Source organism: Lycium barbarum, chromosome 6 (genome assembly GCF_019175385.1).
Source record: "Lycium barbarum isolate Lr01 chromosome 6, ASM1917538v2, whole genome shotgun sequence".
Lineage (NCBI taxonomy): Eukaryota > Viridiplantae > Streptophyta > Magnoliopsida > Solanales > Solanaceae > Lycium > Lycium barbarum.
The window spans coordinates 83213295-83231991 of NC_083342.1; the positions used below are offsets into that span (position 1 = coordinate 83213295).

At 38.4% G+C, this 18697-nt stretch overlaps 1 protein-coding gene across 1 annotated transcript; it reads right to left on the reverse strand.

The window, feature by feature from the left end:
- Positions 1-952: 952 nt before the first annotated feature.
- LOC132644115 (F-box/kelch-repeat protein At3g06240-like) lies at positions 953-10467 on the reverse strand. The gene is made up of 4 exons (XM_060360674.1): positions 9820-10467; positions 9391-9747; positions 1369-1573; positions 953-1203 (listed from the first exon to the last, which is right to left on the reverse strand). Exons 1-4 carry the CDS (start codon positions 10465-10467, stop codon positions 953-955), a joined length of 1461 nt encoding a protein of 486 aa, XP_060216657.1.
- Positions 10468-18697: the final 8230 nt, after the last annotated feature.

The following is an 18697-nucleotide window of genomic DNA, read 5'->3' on the forward strand; positions in this document are numbered from 1 at the left end:
TGGTTAGCCGACTCAAGATCGTCCTGAAGCACGTTATTGGCCTCGGCTGCCTCCTCGAACTTGCTCTTGAGCTCGTCACTAATCCGGGCTCGAGCCTCGGCCTTTTGTTCGACCACCCTCAACTTCTCCTTGTCATTAGCACTCTCGGATTCAAGCTGCCGATGCCTTTCTGCCATCCTCACGGCATCGGCCTTGACCGAATCAAGTTCACTTCGAAGTTGGGAAATAGTGGCCTAGCCTCGAGTTCACCGAGCCTCAAAATGAAATGGGCATTTTCTTGGTTGAGGCCGGCATTATCCGCTTCAAGGAGCTAGTTCTTTTCAGCCATATCGGCCAGCTCGGCCTTCAAGCGAAGATTTTCAGCCTTTGCCGCCTCGAGCTCAGGTTGAAGGTTAGAAAGAGTAGCGACCCGACTCAATTGGTCTTATTTTTCCTGTAGGAGGTGTTGGAACTTCTCCGTTTCTCGACCCTGGGCATCCAGCTGGCCCTTTAAGTTGTCAACATCGTGTTGGGCATGGACAAAGCCCTCATTAACGAGCACAACACTCTGCAGAAGAAACAAATCAAGATAAGTTAGATAAGTAAGAGTCGAAAATCACATTGAATTACGGAAAGATTGGGTGTAAAGCTTACCCGGTTGCCTGCATGCATGCCTTCGTTAATAAGGCACTGCCAAGGGACTCTGACCATCTTTCTCTTATCCGAGTCCGAAATAAGAGGCTTCAGATAACTTGCTACTTCCAGAGGACGGGATAAAAAGCTGCAATCCTCGGGAACGGTGATCACGGCTGACCTCGTCCTTCTCAGTTCCACACTAGGGGTCGGGAAAATACCTACAAGGAAATCTCTTGCACCCGTTTCGGTGGCCCGGCTAGCTGCCCTCGTGGCTCGAAGAATAGAAAGATGTACGAACCCAGCTGCTTCCCCGATTATAGGAGGGCTGCTTCCCCAGTTATAGGAGGGATATCTCGTCCAGGTTATCGAACTTCGGTGCAGGAGTAGGAGAAGCCGGAAGAGCTCTAGCAGCCTCGGTATAAGCAGGTGCCTCGGATGAAGTAGCTTGGTCACCATCGGATAGTGGGCTGGTAGCCATTGTAGCTTCGGTATTGGGGGCCGACTCTGCTCGTTGTTCGGCCTCAATATCCGAAGATGGTCCAGATCTTCTAGGCCTCTTCAAGGGAGCCTCTTCGGGCGAAGCATCACCTGAATGTTGATAAATTCAATTGACCTTAGAGGAATTGGGAAAAGAACATCTTCTTCCCCACCTGTGTGCGGGGTCGAAATGGAAGGTCCTTCCCCAGTTGTAGGTAAGGGCGGAATGGTAGTTTCCTCTTCCGGAACAGAGGCGACGAAGGGGCCCTCACCAACCTTTTGAATAAGAATGTCGGACTCTGGTTCGTCCCTCAGGGTCCGAACAACGCTCCTCGCCCTTTTCTTTTGTTTCTTCCCTGTGACCGAGGGTTTTCTGCCTCTTACCGGCTGCAGCAATGAGCCTGGATGACCTTGCCGTATCAAATTCAGGAGCTGGTGTAGCAGGCTCAGTCGTTGACTCGAGTCTTGGCTCCACCGAACCCTTGGTCAAGCCCGAATACCAAAGGAGTTATAGAAACAAAACGAAAAAGGGAGAATGCAGTAAATACCGAATCAAGGAGAAGATTACCGTGATTTTGAGCAACCCATCGGCCACGCGACAGGTTCCCCCATGTCCGTTTTTCATGAGGGTGTTGGCTAATGATTGCTCCAACCTACTCGGTAAAGTTTCGGACAGCTCAAGGTATCCATGCCTAGGCTAAAAAAAAGATGTATGTAAGGGAGCAAATTTTGACAAAGCGTGGAGGAAGGATAATTATAGAAGGGAGAACTGAGAAACTTACGTCTATCGTTCCACTTCTCCGGAAAGGGCATGTGATCAGCCGAAATAATGTCCGCGATCCTTGCCAGGACATAACGTCCCAACCATCCTCGATCTCTATCCTCGTCATGTTTGGAAAAGATCGAGTTCCGACCTCGTTTGGCGATATTTATCACGCCCCTCGGAAGATTCTCAGAGAATACAACCGTATGAAGTGTGCCAACATGAATTCCCTGTTGGCGTTATTGGCCAATAAGCGGAGGCAGGCCACGATCCTCCAGATAATCGGCCCAATTTGTGTCAAGGTCACGTTGTACATCCGACACATCTCAAAAATAATCGGATCAATTGGAGGATCGAATTTGAGCATGAACGGATACGTGTAAACATATAGGAAACCTTCTCGGTGATCGATAATGGACTCGTCGGGCCCGGGGGCGAACACTTGTGTCACGACCCTACTAGGGGCTGTGACGGGTACCCGAGGCTAACCACCGAGCACCACTCATTCTACTACTCATCACGCTTATTAAGCGTACATTCATTAATAATATTCTCAAATCATAGGAAAAACCACTTTTCATTTGGAAACATAATTACTCTTATATATACATATATGCATAAGCCCTTCGGCTATCCAAAATAATATATACGTATACAATAGTAACATCGTGAGACCATACTACCCACACATACGTATCTACGAGCCTCTACTAAAGTACTAGACATATGGCCGGGATAAGACCCTGTCGTGCCCAAAATACATATATACATATATATACACAAAAGAATAAACCAAATAGCACCTCCGGAGTAATGGAGTGCTGCTGTAAACCTGCTGAAAACTTCTACGAGTCTGGATCACCTCCCTGTCTACCTATGGGCATGAACACAACGTCCAAAGAAAACGCACGTCAGTACGAACATTGTACTGAGTATGTAAGACATGAATGAAATAAACATAATGGAAGAATCATAAGACATAGGATGAAGATATAACCTGCGTGAGTTTTATGGGTGAATACATTTCATACATATATCGTATATTTATATAATCATAGTACATGTATCATCATAGCGCATATATCATCGCGTCATCATCATCATCGTTAACCCGCGTCCAAGTAACCATCATATGTCGCCCACTGGTGGTGATCATGTCCGGCCTTCTAGGCGCGGTGGAATCTCAAGCAGCCCGCCTTAGCGGTGACATGTCCAGCCATTTAGGCACAGTGGAATCTCAAGTAGCCCGCCTTAGCGGTGACATGTCCGGCCATTTAGGCATGGTGAAATCTCAAGCAGCCCGCCTTAGCGGTGACATGTCCGGCCATTTAGGCACGGTGGAATCGTATCGTCATATACCCATCGTAAACTTAACATTTTTATACATTGCATAGGCATATCATAAACTTACATTATTATACATCTCATAGACATATCATGACTTAGCATCATTATACATTTATCATCAAAACATACATTAGAACTTGAAGGCAACTATGGCTATGTCGGGGTGACATAAGGCCGTGAACCCCCGATTGTATTATGGAGTAATCATCAACATCATATCTCACCTTGAAGGAACTAGCATTTTAAAGTGAGTGTACACAAGGAAAAACATCAAGGGAGACATACTTATAATCATTAGCTTCATGGACATCTTATTTTACTCTAGGATTCTTTATACTTAGACTCATCATCATCATTATCTTGATCGTTGTCATATCTCCTTTCTTCATCGTATGCGTATGTAGCTCTTTATAGTCATGAACTTATAATTTCCGTTATTTAGAAAGATCATGGAAAAATAGGGAGATTTATGTCGTAGGAGTCATGCCATAGAAAGGAAGGATTAGCCTTACATACCTCTTTGCTTTGCTACTCTATCGCTTGATCATTCTCCTTCAACGCTCACATCTCTACCTTCAAAGGAATTCGCTTCAACATTAGCTACTTGATTATACAAACGTGCTTACTAATGCTAGAGAAAATTGGGAAGCATTTTCTTTGTTTATACAACTTTCCTCACTTTACATATCAACTCCCAACATCTATCACAACTTTCACAATATTATACCCAAAAATCATCATTCATCCACATTATCCGCATTTCACAATTTCACTTCAATTTCTCCATAATTGTGGTTATAGCATACTAGTACGTTTTCTCACATATAATGCTTATCCCATATCCTTAATATCATTTATAACATAACCATATCACAACACATCAAGAATCATGACTCAATTCAAGCTATCACTCAAAATGATACTATTCCCACATTCATGACCCATTTTTCTATATTCTTCTACAATCCAAATGTTTCAACTTCCAAATACCTTAAACAATATGAAAATACCATGAAACTCACCTTAGATGGTGTGGGAATAATCCTTGATTTGAAATACTTCTCTTGCACCAAAACCCTAGTTCGCTTCCATTGATATTCCTTGGCTTGGATGAACTTTAATGTGCTTCTTACACTTGATTCACTTAGATTGATGTAGTTGATCACTAATATTTCTTGAATTCTTGGGGGAGAAATTTTCTAGAGAGTTCTAGAGAGAAGGGGAGTGAAAAGGGAAATGAAATGAAATGAACTTGGTCCCTTATTAAATACACAAAATCTGTCCCGACCAGTTTCTACGGACCAACATACGGTCCGTATAATTTATACTGACCGTATGTCTGGCCGTAGATCTAGTCCAGTGAAGACCCTCATTCTGGGCAGGACATACGGCTGGATATACGGTCCGTATGTTTTATACGGCCAGTATGTTTGGCCGTATAATGCCCAGCTCTCTGAATCTCGTTCTCGTCGACTCGTTTGATCTCCAATCCTTATGGAACCTTCTTGACACTTGATTAACACCTCATTAACAATCTAAGGGAAGTTATAACTCTTCTCCAAACATCATTAAGTCATCCTTAATTCGTTACTCATAAATCCTTTCCGATACATAACGTATGCCTTGCCTTCCTTGACAACTTTCTTCTCTTACTTCGAATGTCTTTGGAATCTCATTTAGAATTATCAAATGCTATTTCTTACTTATTGAAACATCGTATACTTCGTTCCCCTCGTTAGTCTATCCACTGTGCATCAACGAAAAATTTTCTGAGGTGTAACAACTTGCACCGGATGCTTATCCCATCCATATTCGGTTCGGACCCGAGGTAGAAGATCATCCGTAATAGACGAAGGGTCGCCTTACGTCGTAACCCTTATTCACGATTGGAGATGGCTTCTCGATGCTAAATTCATGGTTGTAATTGGGCTTGGACGGTATTATGTCCAGAGCAGTCGGTTCCACGAAGGGTTTACCTTTGGGCTGTGAAACAGGCTCTGCTCCCGGAGAAGAAACTGAGGGAACGTCCTGGGAAGTAGATTCGGTGTTGGCAGACATTTTAAAGATGGATATGAAGATTTGGGAATTTGAAGTGGCAGATGAAAATTTCACGACAAGAACAAAACAATGAAAGAAGAAATATTAGGAGTGGAGACCCAATTCGATCTTTGATGCAAGAAACTTTTGAAGATTCAGTTAGCAAACAAGAAGATAGCAAAGAGGCTTTCACGATAAAGAAGCAAGAAGTAGAGAATGTGAAGTGCAAATGAGAGTGGAAATGAAAAAATGAATCTGCTATGAGCCTTATATAGGCGTTAAACTGTAGCGGTTACAAACAACGGCTAATCGAGAAGCGACACCTGTCCCACATTTAATGCGACGTGATATGAAGAGATGTGGTTTAAGGCGGTTCCCGAGGTCGACCACTCTGGATGAGACACGTGGCCGATGTTAGAAGGACGTGACATAACAGTTCCCGCCAAATTTGAAGATAAGAACGGAGCTTATGGAACCACCAGTTTTGGGACTTATCCACTTCCCATTACTCCAGTTAAACTACGATTCGGAAAGTGTGGGACTATCTGTATACGGTAAAAACCGGGTCAATGATTGACTCGTTAACCCAGAGCCGAGGGTATGACCAAATAAGCACAAGTATGTTTGATTTTTTCTTCACACCAGGGGGTGGCGTCGGATGCAATTGACTTGAGACAGGGAAAGCGTGTCCGTTTGTCCGCGTACGGTACGCCGGTCCAAGATCATCGTGCCCGTTGGCCCGGTTAGCTGGTCCAAGATCATCGTGTCCGTTGGTCCGAATAGCTGGTTGCGGTGTTGCCACGCGTCAGAAACCGTTCTGCCATTTTGTACTGACGAACGTACGGGTGTCAGACCGTACGGTCCTACCTTATCCTTTTAGGGTTTCTTTATTCACAAGGGCTTTTGTATTGTATTCAAGGCCCATGAGGCATACCTATAAATAGAGGACATTTTCCCAATTTTTGGGGTTAGCTTCTTCAGATCTAGAACATTGTAATAGCCAAATATCTAAAAGCTCTCTCTCACTCTCTCTGATATTGGTCCGGATTTGTGGTGTTCTTTAGTTTTACTTGTCCATTCAACATAATACGTTTCCTAGTATATATATTTAGCTTAAATCATCAATCTCAACACACTTACTCATAATATATATATATATATATATATATATTACAACAAACAAATCCATAAAATTTTCATACCAACCAAAATAGATTAAAATTCATCCACATATCCTATACTTCACTTACAAATTTAATTGTTACCGAAATCTGGGTAAACAATTGGAACATTTAGATGTAAAATATCCTATTAAATAGTTACTCGGATCTTCTAACTCAACTGAGATGTGAATGAAGGTTTGGTGAGAAGGAACCCCTTTCTGCATATACAAATCACAATGAAAGTCTATTTCAACAACTCTCCTTCTATCACAGTGATCTGAATTAGTAGAGTAACACTCTTGGAACTAAAATATATTGAGATCCAGGCCTCTGTGACTCAATCCAATTTCTCTAACAATCTATTCCACAGAAGCAAAAATATCCCTGCGCAAGGCATAAAACAAGTGTCAAATGGTATTATGTGGCATTACAAGAAACATACAGATGCATATGCTACGATCCAGGATTTTGAGTTCGTGGGTGCTTAACTTTTCTTTGACGTGAAATTATTACCAGTCACATGCTACAAGTGTACAACTATTTATTCACAACGGTGATCACTACAAGTGTCCGTCTTTCGAAGTGGTCAAACATCGAAATCTTCTTCTTTTAAGTAGATTTTTCTTTCTTTCTTTCTTTTCTATAGAGAATTAGTTAAAGTAAAAAAGGTAGTAAAAATTTAAAGAAGGTAAAACGAAAGCCAATGAAAAAATAATCTAAAAAAAAAATGGAAGTGCTCTTGGAACAAAAAGCTGTAACAAAAAGAATTTTTAATAAGACCTAATTGGGCAAAAGGAAGAAAATACTAAGCTTGATAATAATATAAGAAAAAAGGATTAGTTTGACTGGTTACAAAATGTGCATTGTTTCGAGAATTGAATTCTCGCTTTTGTAAAACCTTCAGCACCCTTCAATTTACCAACAACTCACACGTTATATACATTTTCTTAAATATTCTATCAACAACATACATACTTGTGTCCAGGTCAATGGGTACTGAAGCTCCCAAAATTAGTATGCAGATCCGCCGTTGCTTGCAGACTATATGTTGTAACATGATAGCTTCTTCAGAGAATAAATATGAAAACAAGCACTACTCGTTAAAAGCAACGGGTTTGGCTAAAGGTTACTAATCACAGTTGTTACCAGAGTGTTCTTATGCAATTTATATAGAGTGGCTTTTGAATAATTTACAGAAAAAACAAGACAATCAGCAACAAACATCCCATCGTAGCAAATAAATGAACTAGAAAGCAACAACATATTTCTGTATCAAGAGTTCACAAGAGCTTCTTCGAATTTTGGTTATCTTATAGTATAAATATGTTAAACCACTAACCAGCAGGTGTCTGCTTCTTAAGCTACTAGTTTCTGGACAGGCGATAAGAGTGTGACACTTGAAAACAATTTGTTATTAATTTATACAAAGAGAAAACTTGCTTTGTGTTTTTTCTTCTTTTTGATAAGGTAAGGTAGAAAACCCGCATTGTTGTCAGAAGTATACATCAAAAATTTCTAAAATTTAGGTTTGGTACAGGTTTTGGCATTTCAAGTTCTACAATGCACCATGTTTTCTAAAAATCCGAAAGCAAACTTTAGAATTTCAACACAAACATTTTAGATTAGCTCAGAGATAAACTGAATCAATGGGATAATCTGTCAAGATGCAGGTTGGAGTAATCATAGAAGCCGCAGAGAGTCTAGGTTTTTCTAGAACTGAAGAATACTTAGGGTTGGGGAAATAAAAACCAAAACAAAAACTTAGTAAAACTCACAAACAACCTTGAAACATAAACACTAAAATCTCCAGAGAGAAATGATAACGGAGCTCATAAGCTGGAATGAGATCTGAGAGAGCCAAGCCAGCAAAGATAGAGGGTATAGAGAGTGATTATCCTTCAACACGGATACGAAATCACCTTACTTTAGCCTCGTAAGATATTAACTGGTTAAATCGAGATTGAGAATGGTGGAAGCAAAACACCAAGAGGCTAGAACTCTTCATGACTTCAGGTAAATTGATCAAAATTGCAGCAGAGTAATCAATTAAGTGGGATATATAAGAAATGATATAAACACTTCGAGATATCAATTAACTTGACAAATGAAAAAGCAGACCATTCAGGAGTCATACATAGTGCATTTAATTTCAAAAAAAACACACAAATTCCCAAAAGAACCAAATGCATAATATATGTTGTTTCATTTTATATTAGAAGAAATGGAAGAAACTCAACATCCTAACCATTGTTATGAATGTTTTTACATTTTTCTGAGTTAATTTAGAATAGTCAATATGGTTTTTGAACGGATGATAGAGTCCATCAACTTTTTAGGGGCATTTTGGTATCTCAACATTTGAATTGGAATACAATAGAAAGATTAATCTTTAAGTATGTAGTAATAGATCTTTATAATTACACAATCAAGCAGGGAGAAACATAAGATGTTATTTTGTATTTTGAGTAACAATATAAGATTTTTACAGTCAGATAGCTTAAAAACGGTATGCACAGAGTGTGGCCATAATAAGTTTACATTAGTCCATCGTGAGATTAAATCATGATTCAAAGAACAGTCAAAACATCATGAAACTATTCTTTTCAAGACAATACATGCTTAAAATATAACTATTTTCCCCTCAAGCGCTGGTATTAACGATGCTCAATTAGTCAAAGCGACAAACTCGAGTTTTTGCCTTTATATGTAATACATTTGATCATTGTTTATTTTCTTCAGGACTGAAGAATTACCATCACAAAACTCTACGAGAACAAGAGAACTGTCATTTACACAACTCGACGAGAACAATAAAATTACCATTCATAAAACTCTATGGTTCCTATTGAACCATATATGAGGACCAAATAAAATACTATGCAAAATACACTAAAAATGAATAAGAAATCATGAAAAATATTGATATAATACCTGAGTACAACATCATCTCAAAATATTGCATCAAGCGATATAGTCACCCTCAGTTACCTTGCCAATCATAGGAGAGACAAAACTCTCCATGAAAGTTCTAGCATTTATTCCATCAACATTCATCTCTCTCCAATGTTCCTCTTTCTTATTGTAGATAAAAAACTTCTCTTTTCCAGACGCATCCAATACGATATTATCATCACTCATAAAACAAATTGGTGTGAAACCACTAATGGAAGACTGTTGTGTAACACTAAATTTGGTCCAAGACCCCGCAAACCCATATTCTTTCATCATCCAAACATCATTTTTGTCTTGATCAGTTGTATTAGCTAACATATAAATACACCCTCTAAGAGCCACAAAATCAGAAAAGTGCAAATGATCTTCATCAAGAATAGTAGGTATTGGCACCTCAAAGAATTTCTCATCAGTTAGATCAAAAGCAACAATTGCACATGGAGGACCATGAATTTTTCAGCCAACCAATGCAAAGCCCATGTACAAAAACCCCAAAACCGTGTATAGGCCACCATGATGAGATAAACTCTCAAGTCTCCTCCATAAACCCATTCTCAAAGAGTAGACATCAGCATAAGTGCAAAAAAGATCACCTTCACTTACACCCTCATAATGAGAAAGAGTAACCAACTTATAATCATCACTAACAACATCATATCCTAGAGCATACGTGCTAGAGGTACCATGCTTAGGAAGAGCCAAACGAGAGTTTGGAATTCCACGATACTCTAAGGTTGAGGGGTTGATTAAAAATATATCATCTTCCTCATTCAATACCAAGACCAAGCCATTACATGAGCCAACAACTCTCTGCCACATGTTGTCCGACAAATTAAGTTTTCTTGAAATTGCATCAATGGGATTATGGGTGTCGTGGTTAAAGGTGACAGTGTTCAGAGAACGAGAAACATGAGAGATAAGAATGGACTTAACTTCATCATGTTTGTGGGAATGAAAAGTGAGGTGAGCTTTGATGAATTTTGGGTCTGAAAGAGAAGAGCACCACTGCTTTGATATGCACATAAATTGACCAATGGACTTTGCAGGCAGGCGGGTAAGTATGTCAAATATAATATCTTCAGGTAGTTTTTCAGCTGATTCGCTCATAGCCATTATTTGGGACATTTCGATTTGGAGGAGAAACTACTAGAACACTCTCTTTTAGGGGTAATTTCTTGAATCTGTACAGCTACACATGTACTCTAGTAGCTTTTCAAATTTTTATCCTTTGGTTGGAAATGTTTTTCCGAAATCTTTTATGAACTTTTACTAAAACGTGAAAACTAACATAATATTCTCTATTTAGACATGTTGGTTGGTTTAGATAATATTTTATTGAAATTGGGAAAATTTTGAAGTTGAATTGAATAAAAATATGTGAAAGTTGAAGTCGTATTTTAGCATGAATTTCAGTCGAAAATAATTGAAGTTTTTGTACGTGAAAATTATTATTTCACCTGAGACTTTAGAAACAAGTTTTTCACAAATGGCAAATACTAAATTTTAATATTTAAATATTGAAAATTCTTTTTGAAAAATAAAAACTAGTTTGATGAGAATTTCAAGTAAAATAATAATGATTTTACTTACAAATTTTTAACTTTTTTTTCCAAGTAAAATTCATGTTTAAACACGATCCAACTTATTCTTTTTGAACCTCTATTTCCAGTACGTTTTTCTTCCAACTTTAACCAAATATATTGTCCAAATATCCACAGATCCTCTGGATATACCAACTACATTTACTTAATATATGGAGTGTTTCCTTTTCACCAAAAAGAAAAAGAAACGACATTTACTTACTATTTCCCGATGTATGCCTAGTCATGTTATATATAGTTTCCAAATATAATACCAATTATTAAAATATAGACGTACCTATAATAAATATTATTAAAACAAATATTTGAGTAAATAATTATACATGAAATAATAATGTACAAGTTCCCACGATTGATTAACGTCGTATTGTGACTTGTTCGTCGAATTACTAAGAAACCTAGAGAGATTAACACATATGAAGGTCAATATATTAATTGCAAAGATATATCCACAATGATTTTTACAAGTGATTTATTAATAATTATGTTTAATAAGACCAACAAAAGCTGAATTTTGAGTAGAGAAAGGCTTGAAAAAAAAAAATTCAAATGAAAATTTGTTCCAGACGAACATTAAACTCTGAAAGTTCGTTCCGAACAAACACCAAACTTTGAAAGTTCATTCTAAACAGTTACATCAAACTTTGGCATACCTTGTGAGGAGATTAATTGGCTAGAAAGTTGCGTAATTTCTTTTGTTGGATGATTAAATTTTATTAAATTTAAATCCGCAAGAAATTCAAATTTTATTCAAGATATATTGGTCCAAACAAATAAATTATGGGCTAATATAATTGAGTTAATTATTTAAGTTCAATAAATATAGATTTAATTAAAACGGGCCAAATGCATTGGGCTAGCCCATTTAATTGGGTAATAAATGATGAGCCCACTTGGTTTAGCCCAAGATGTCATCTTATCCTAGAGGTCCAAATTGGTGCCATGTGTCGAATGACGTGGTACGCCAAGTATGATGAAGGAGCCGATAGGGTCATGCCACGCGTCAAAATGATGCAGCATCCATAGTCAAATTAAAGGCCAATGAACATGTGCCACATGTACAAGTGAATGTTCCGGCCAATCAAATATCGTCATATTAACCTAAATCTCATTGGCCGAAAGGAGTCTGTCCTTATCACAACTCCTTCGTCCTACAATTATAAATAGGGGTCTCATAATTCATAAAAGGGACCAAAGCTTCGAACAAGAAGCCAGAGAGAACTCGTGGATCAAACACCGTAGATTTCTCTACAACTACAAGCTTCAAGCACGCAAGTATTTCTCTACAAGTTCTCAAGATCAAAAGATTCAAAACCACCAGGTCAGTGGCGTACACAGGATTTTTTGTAAGCGGTATCGACATTTTAATAGAGGTGATGCATTATTGTCGCACTGGGTTCATCTACAATCAACACTTTCAACGTGGAGCATAAATTTATGTGCAAAAAAATATTAAAATTGCAACAAGTTATAAATACGAATACAATGGGTTCAATATCAAGAGCCCTAAGATTGAACCCATCTAAAAAAAATAAAAATAGGGACCTGAAACCCTTGATACGCCTCTACATTTTAAAGAAGTAAATGAACGAATCATTGAAACCACATTGTATTTAAAAAAATACAATTCATATCATATTAATTAAGCATAGTGCAAATATCACTATAGATCATCTACACAATTCCTCTTTTTTTGAAATGTATGCATAAAACTCGTTGATAAATGACTCCGTTTTGGAACAATAGAGTATCAAGATGATAGTAGGTGCAATAGTTTTGTTAACACTTTGAAGGAGGAAAAGGGTGAAACCAATCGACTTCTATTTTTTACTGCTTTAGATATCTGAGATTTAAAATTTAAAAGAAATGAGCAGGACCTGAAACCCTTGATACGCCTCTACATTTTAAAGAAGTAAATGAGTGAATCATTGAAACCATATCGTTTTTAAAAAATGCAATTCATATCATAATAATTAAGCATAGTGAAAATATCACTATAGATCATCTACACAATTCCTCTTTTCTCGAAATGTATGCATAAAACTCGTTGATAAATGACTCCGTTTTGGAACAATAGAGTATCAAGACGATTGTAGGTGCAATAGTTTTGTTAACACTTTGAAGGAGGAAAAGGGTGAAACCGATCGACTTCTATTTTTTACTGTTTTAGATATCTGAGATTTAAAATTTAAAACAAATGAGCAGCCGCTGGGCTCGAACTCGCAACTTGGTCGTTGGTGATGTAGACGAGTCCGGAGCCTAAAGGGTATAAAAATATATGGTATAAACCAAAAGGGGATAGCCAAAATTTTACAAACCAAAACGGGTATAACGTGGAGCAGTCCACGTTATACCCCAATTTTTTTTATCCAGTGTCAGAACAATCACGGAAAAATTAAAAGGTATAACGTGGACTGATCCACGTTATACAAAATTATTTGTATAACGTGGATCAGTCCACGTTTTACAATATATATTTGTGAAACGTGGTACTGTCCACGACTCACATTGTTGCCCTAAATTTTCTGAGCTTTCTCCTCCGCCTCTTCCTCCATCTTCCTCCATCTTTTGAAGTTACAGAACCCCTCTATCTCCTTCTCCTTTTCCTTCTCCTCCATTTATTTTCTTTTTAAACCCTGCATTACAGTCTAATTTTTGGAGCAACTTCTTCATCTTTATCTTTTGTTGCTATTTAAATTAAGGTATTTTTTCTAACTCATATAATATTGTATATTTATAGTAGATGTAGATATCTGTTTGTCTTATATATCTTAATTGTTATTTTTTATTTGTGTTATTTTAATACATATAAGATATATGTTTGTGTTATTTGTGTTATTTTAATTTGAACTTAAGATATGATTGTTAGAAGCATTATTATATAAAAGGTCCGATTTGTTTAGTAGCACTTTTGAAGAAATTTGTTGTTATGTTACTGTTAGTTTTGTGGATTGTTATATAAAAGATCTGAATAACTAATTGTTTTTCATTGTACCTTTAATGTGATATTTATATAGCCAGAAAAGTGAAACTTAATTGATGCCTCAGTAGCCCAAAAAAAAGATACTTAAAATGTCATGATAATGCTTTATTATATGGGACCTAAGTCTAAGTGGGTGGACAATTATTTTGTCTATACCTTATAGGTATTAATGTGGTCCACAATCAGTGGTTTCTAAATAAGGCGTATGGAAGTTGGTTTTATCTAGCCAGTGCATATTTGTTCTGCTAAAATTGGAATAATATAATTTTTTAATAGTAAGTTACTCCAAATAGCTTGATCTCATCATTTTTTTTTATCTAAGGTATGAATTTTCCACGGGTATGCGTACATCCGGGGCCAGAAGTGTACGATGTGTTAACACTCCAGGAGAAGCATCGATCACAGGCTGTGTGGGATGGTGCCTTGAGAGGACCGACCGGATGCCTGTTTCCATACCGCGCGGATACCTAATATTGGAAGCACGTGAGGCATCATCCTTTTCATCCTCGCATCCTTGACTACTTTGGCCTATGTGGATTTAGGGGAGTAGTAGAGGTAGGATGTGTATCATATGATTGGGCAGTCATCACTGCACTTATAAAGAGATAACGTCCTGAGACGCACACCTTTCATCTGTATACGGGTGAGGCGACCATCACATTACAAGATATTGAGCTCATGTTTGGCATGGTTGTTGATGGTAATCCCTTGAATGATCTTAATGCTAGAAATATAAGTATTGTTGGGTGGCAACAATTGATCCATGAGCTTACTGGTTGGGCACCCGGTCTGGATTGTTTTAATGGTGTTAGTAGGTTAGAAGTAAATAAATTAATTGAATATATTAGAGGCTTAGATGACATTACAGATCAGACCCCAGAAATTGATGTGCAACAGCGGGTTAGGTTGTACTTGCTATGGCTTTGTGGCGGCACGATATTTCCGGATAAGTCCGGTGACTTACTTAATATAGACTATTTGCTTGACATGCGTGACCTTAGAGCAATGAGTAGACAAGCTTGGGGAGCGGCTGCATTGTCATATTTGTATACTTGTTTATGCCGCGCTTCGTTGAGGAAAGCCAAAGATGTGTGTGGATTCATTTCCTTATTGCAAGTACGTGACCTTTAAAATTATATAATTTTATTTGGTTGTCCTATTTGATAGTTATAAGGTTTTTATGTATTTATTTTAAATTTTTAATATAGGTTTGGGCTTGGGAGCGAATTATACCGATGCAACCACCACCCAGGGCCCTTCAGCCACACACGGCTCTTGCACGAAAGTGGACTCATCGTAAAGCTCGCGAAAATGAGGTACGTGTTGTGCTACCCATATGTAGGGATATATTGGACAACCTAACAGATAGTCAGGTATTTTATCATAATTATGGTTGTTAATGGCGTTTTGATATAATAGTCACGCTTATGTGTAATTTATTTATTTTATTATCATGTAATTTTATGTTCTTTCTATCGTAGTTTGTGTGGCAGCCTTATTCAGAGGCCATCATTAATGGACTCCCTGAGTGGTGTCGGCGTGGCCGAGTTATTTGGATGGCGCAGGTTCCCCTTATTTGTGGGATCTATCGAGAGTGGCACATGGTAGACCGCGTTCTCAGACAGTTCAGTAGGAAGCAACATATTTCGGGACCATGTGCTGAGATTGATCTTTTTCATTACAAACGTGACAAGCGGTATGCTATAACAGTGGAGGATCAATAAAATTTTACACAAACGGACTTTTTGTGGGAAAATCGTCGACAAAGGGTAATTCTGGCCGAGTATGAAACTCAAGACCTAGAGTCATTATCAGAGTATTTTTGTTGGTATCAACGTCACTCGCGCACTTTCATAGGAAATCCTGCGCATAATGTGGATAGAGGATACCAACACATGGCAGGCAGGCATGAGGCACTGGTACGTACATTACATTCCATTAGATGTTTGATGTCTTTATATGTGTCTTAGACCACTATCAAATCTTGTAATTTTTTTTTTAGGCTTTAGGACATCAAGAATCGTGCAGGTTGGCTTAGCAGACTATCCAAGATCCAACCAAGTCTAATGAAGTGAAGGAAATAGCACAGATGTTTAGCCACATTAATACAGAGTCCATGGCTGCTGCTTCTCCGGGGACGATGTTGAGTTTCGCTTGCAATTATACACCACCGGCAGAGTATGTTGAGCCTCCTACTGTGCAAGTGCCTCGTCATCAACGTCCTAATGTACCAAGACCTGCGGCGCGTGGTAGAGGACGCCAATCAGGTAACAGACGGGGTCGAGGTCCCGTGGATCACCAGTTAGTTGATGAGGAAGAGGTTCGTTTTGATCAAGATATGCCCAGCTCAACGATGCCTGCAGCTGATGATGTATATTACCCAATAATAGATTTTATGTCTAGCTCATCGATGTCTGCTCCCGAGGTCCAATCACCAGCGGTAATCAGAAGTGAGGAGCCTTTTCAGGCATTCGCATCGTCTGAGCCTATTAGCCTCGCAGTTATGGCCCAACAGTTTGGTGTTCAGACAAGCAGCTCTTATGGGATGACTGAGGGGCCTTTACCTGCATTCACTGGACAAAGCTCTTCAATTGGGAGGAGACTGAGTTTTACCGACATGAGTATTCTAACCACTCAAATAGCTTGTATCTTGTTTAATTTCATTAATGTAATGGCTACCTTATGTGTCTATATTATTTTGCATAGTCTCTCATGGCATTTGATGTTGGATCCTCACACATTCCTGTGTCGGATGTACAGACTTTAGAGCCACAGGTTAGCTTTTAATTCAAAGTATTTGGAGACTTGTGGTTGTTATGTGGTGTTTTGTCTTGGTTGCTTTGGTTGTTTGTGTTGGTATATGGTATTGGAGGAAGTCCTTGTTACAGGGGAGATGTTGTCCGATTTTACGTAGACAATCAAAGTGATTGCTAAGAAAATTTATCTAACGAGTCCAATCATACAAAAATAACTTCTATTTTTATGGCATTTACAGGATGCGGGTGTGATACAAGAGGAGGTTCACCAACGTAGATCAAAACGAGAGCGCCGGCAAACTCGGTGTGGCACGGGGGGGGGGGGGGGGGGGAAGGGGGGAAGGGACACTGTATCTCAAATCTCAATAGTTATGTAATCTTTCAAGAATAAATAAAGGTTAGATTTGAATGCTTGACAATGTTTTACAACAAAAAAAATTGCATTCTTGATGTTACGACTACATGGCAGATTCATGCATCAATTACTGCAAAACTGCCAACGTTTTACAACAATTAATTTTGTTGATTGGTAAACATTGGCCGGCCAACGTACCAATAATTGATTCTTGAATTTTTTTTTACGCCAGAGAATCGTTGCAGTCATCAAATCACGCATGCAGCTGTAAAAGCAAAATAGTAAAATAATTTGTAAAAATTTTGTTGTTAAAGCGCAGAATGCATGCAGTCGTCAAATCTTCCATGCAATCGTCAAATCAAGCGTGCATTCGTAAAATCAAACAGTAAATATATTTTTTCAACATCAACATTATGACATTCAAAGGTCCGTGAATCATTTGTTTTATATACCAGTTAAGATTTGTATTCTGCATATCTCCCTGAACACTTCTCTCTTGTAGACTTCATTTTTCACGAATTCTCAATTTCTCTCTTGCATTCTCCATTAATTTTTACTTTTATATTCTGTTGAAAATAATATGGCGGAAAATTATGTAAGAGTTAATTTATATTGGGGTGGTGAAGTTGTGTACGAAGAAGGTTCAGTGAGATATAACCGTCGTCCGGGAGCCGTACAAAGGTTTCCAATTTCCCTCAAATACGATCGTCTACAACGTGTTTTCATAAGCAAAATGGCCATATTTGATCCTAACCTTTCAGTGGTTATCACTGGACGATATCCAACATCAATTACGGCTAGGGGATTTCCCATTTACGAGGAAACTCTTATTTCGGACGATGACTCCTTATCGTTATTTCTTCGAAGTCGTGATATATTTAGCAATCATATCAGTATAGCGACACTTGACATGTATGCAACTGTTGAACGCTCTACTAATGTTGAAGCACCCACTGACGATGAGTTTGATATTCGGGGTACTACGTATCTTCCCGCTATGAATATTGGGCTTCAAAAAGGTACACTTCAACAAGAAACAATGGTAGGAGTTGGTAGCCAGTCACATAACTTTGGTTGGACTATGCAGAGCTGTTACACCCCGTAATTTCTGGACGTTGAGATTCGTTATGCATTAGCTATTCAATTGCAGACATAGGAGTTACTGTCTAGAAAATACAAGATCATAGGTGTTATAGGAAGATTGGAAAACCAGTGAACTAAGGAGATCAAGCTTCCGAGGCTTTGAAGGAAAGTTGGGCAAGGTTTGGTACGAAAATTTTGGTCTAAATGGAAGAAAGAATATGTTTTAGTATATTAAGAGTTTTGAAGTGAAACAAAAGTCTAAAGTGAAGTTCAGGATGTATAGTTCCCAATGCAACAAACCGCTCCTCAATCGGACATCGGGGTAAGGAGATATGGATGTTATAAGTCTAGCTGGCAGACCAGGAAAAGGGTTTGCGCGAACGCGCCAGGGAGTGGCGCGAAGCGCAGAAGGCCAAGGGCCAATACAGCGCGGACGCGCCACCACGAGGCGCGAACGCGCTGAGTAATTTTGAGGCCCAGGTTCGGGACGAAAGTTATATTACAAGGGTGTAATAATAATAATAATATATATATATATATATACGACATTTGGAGACCATATGGT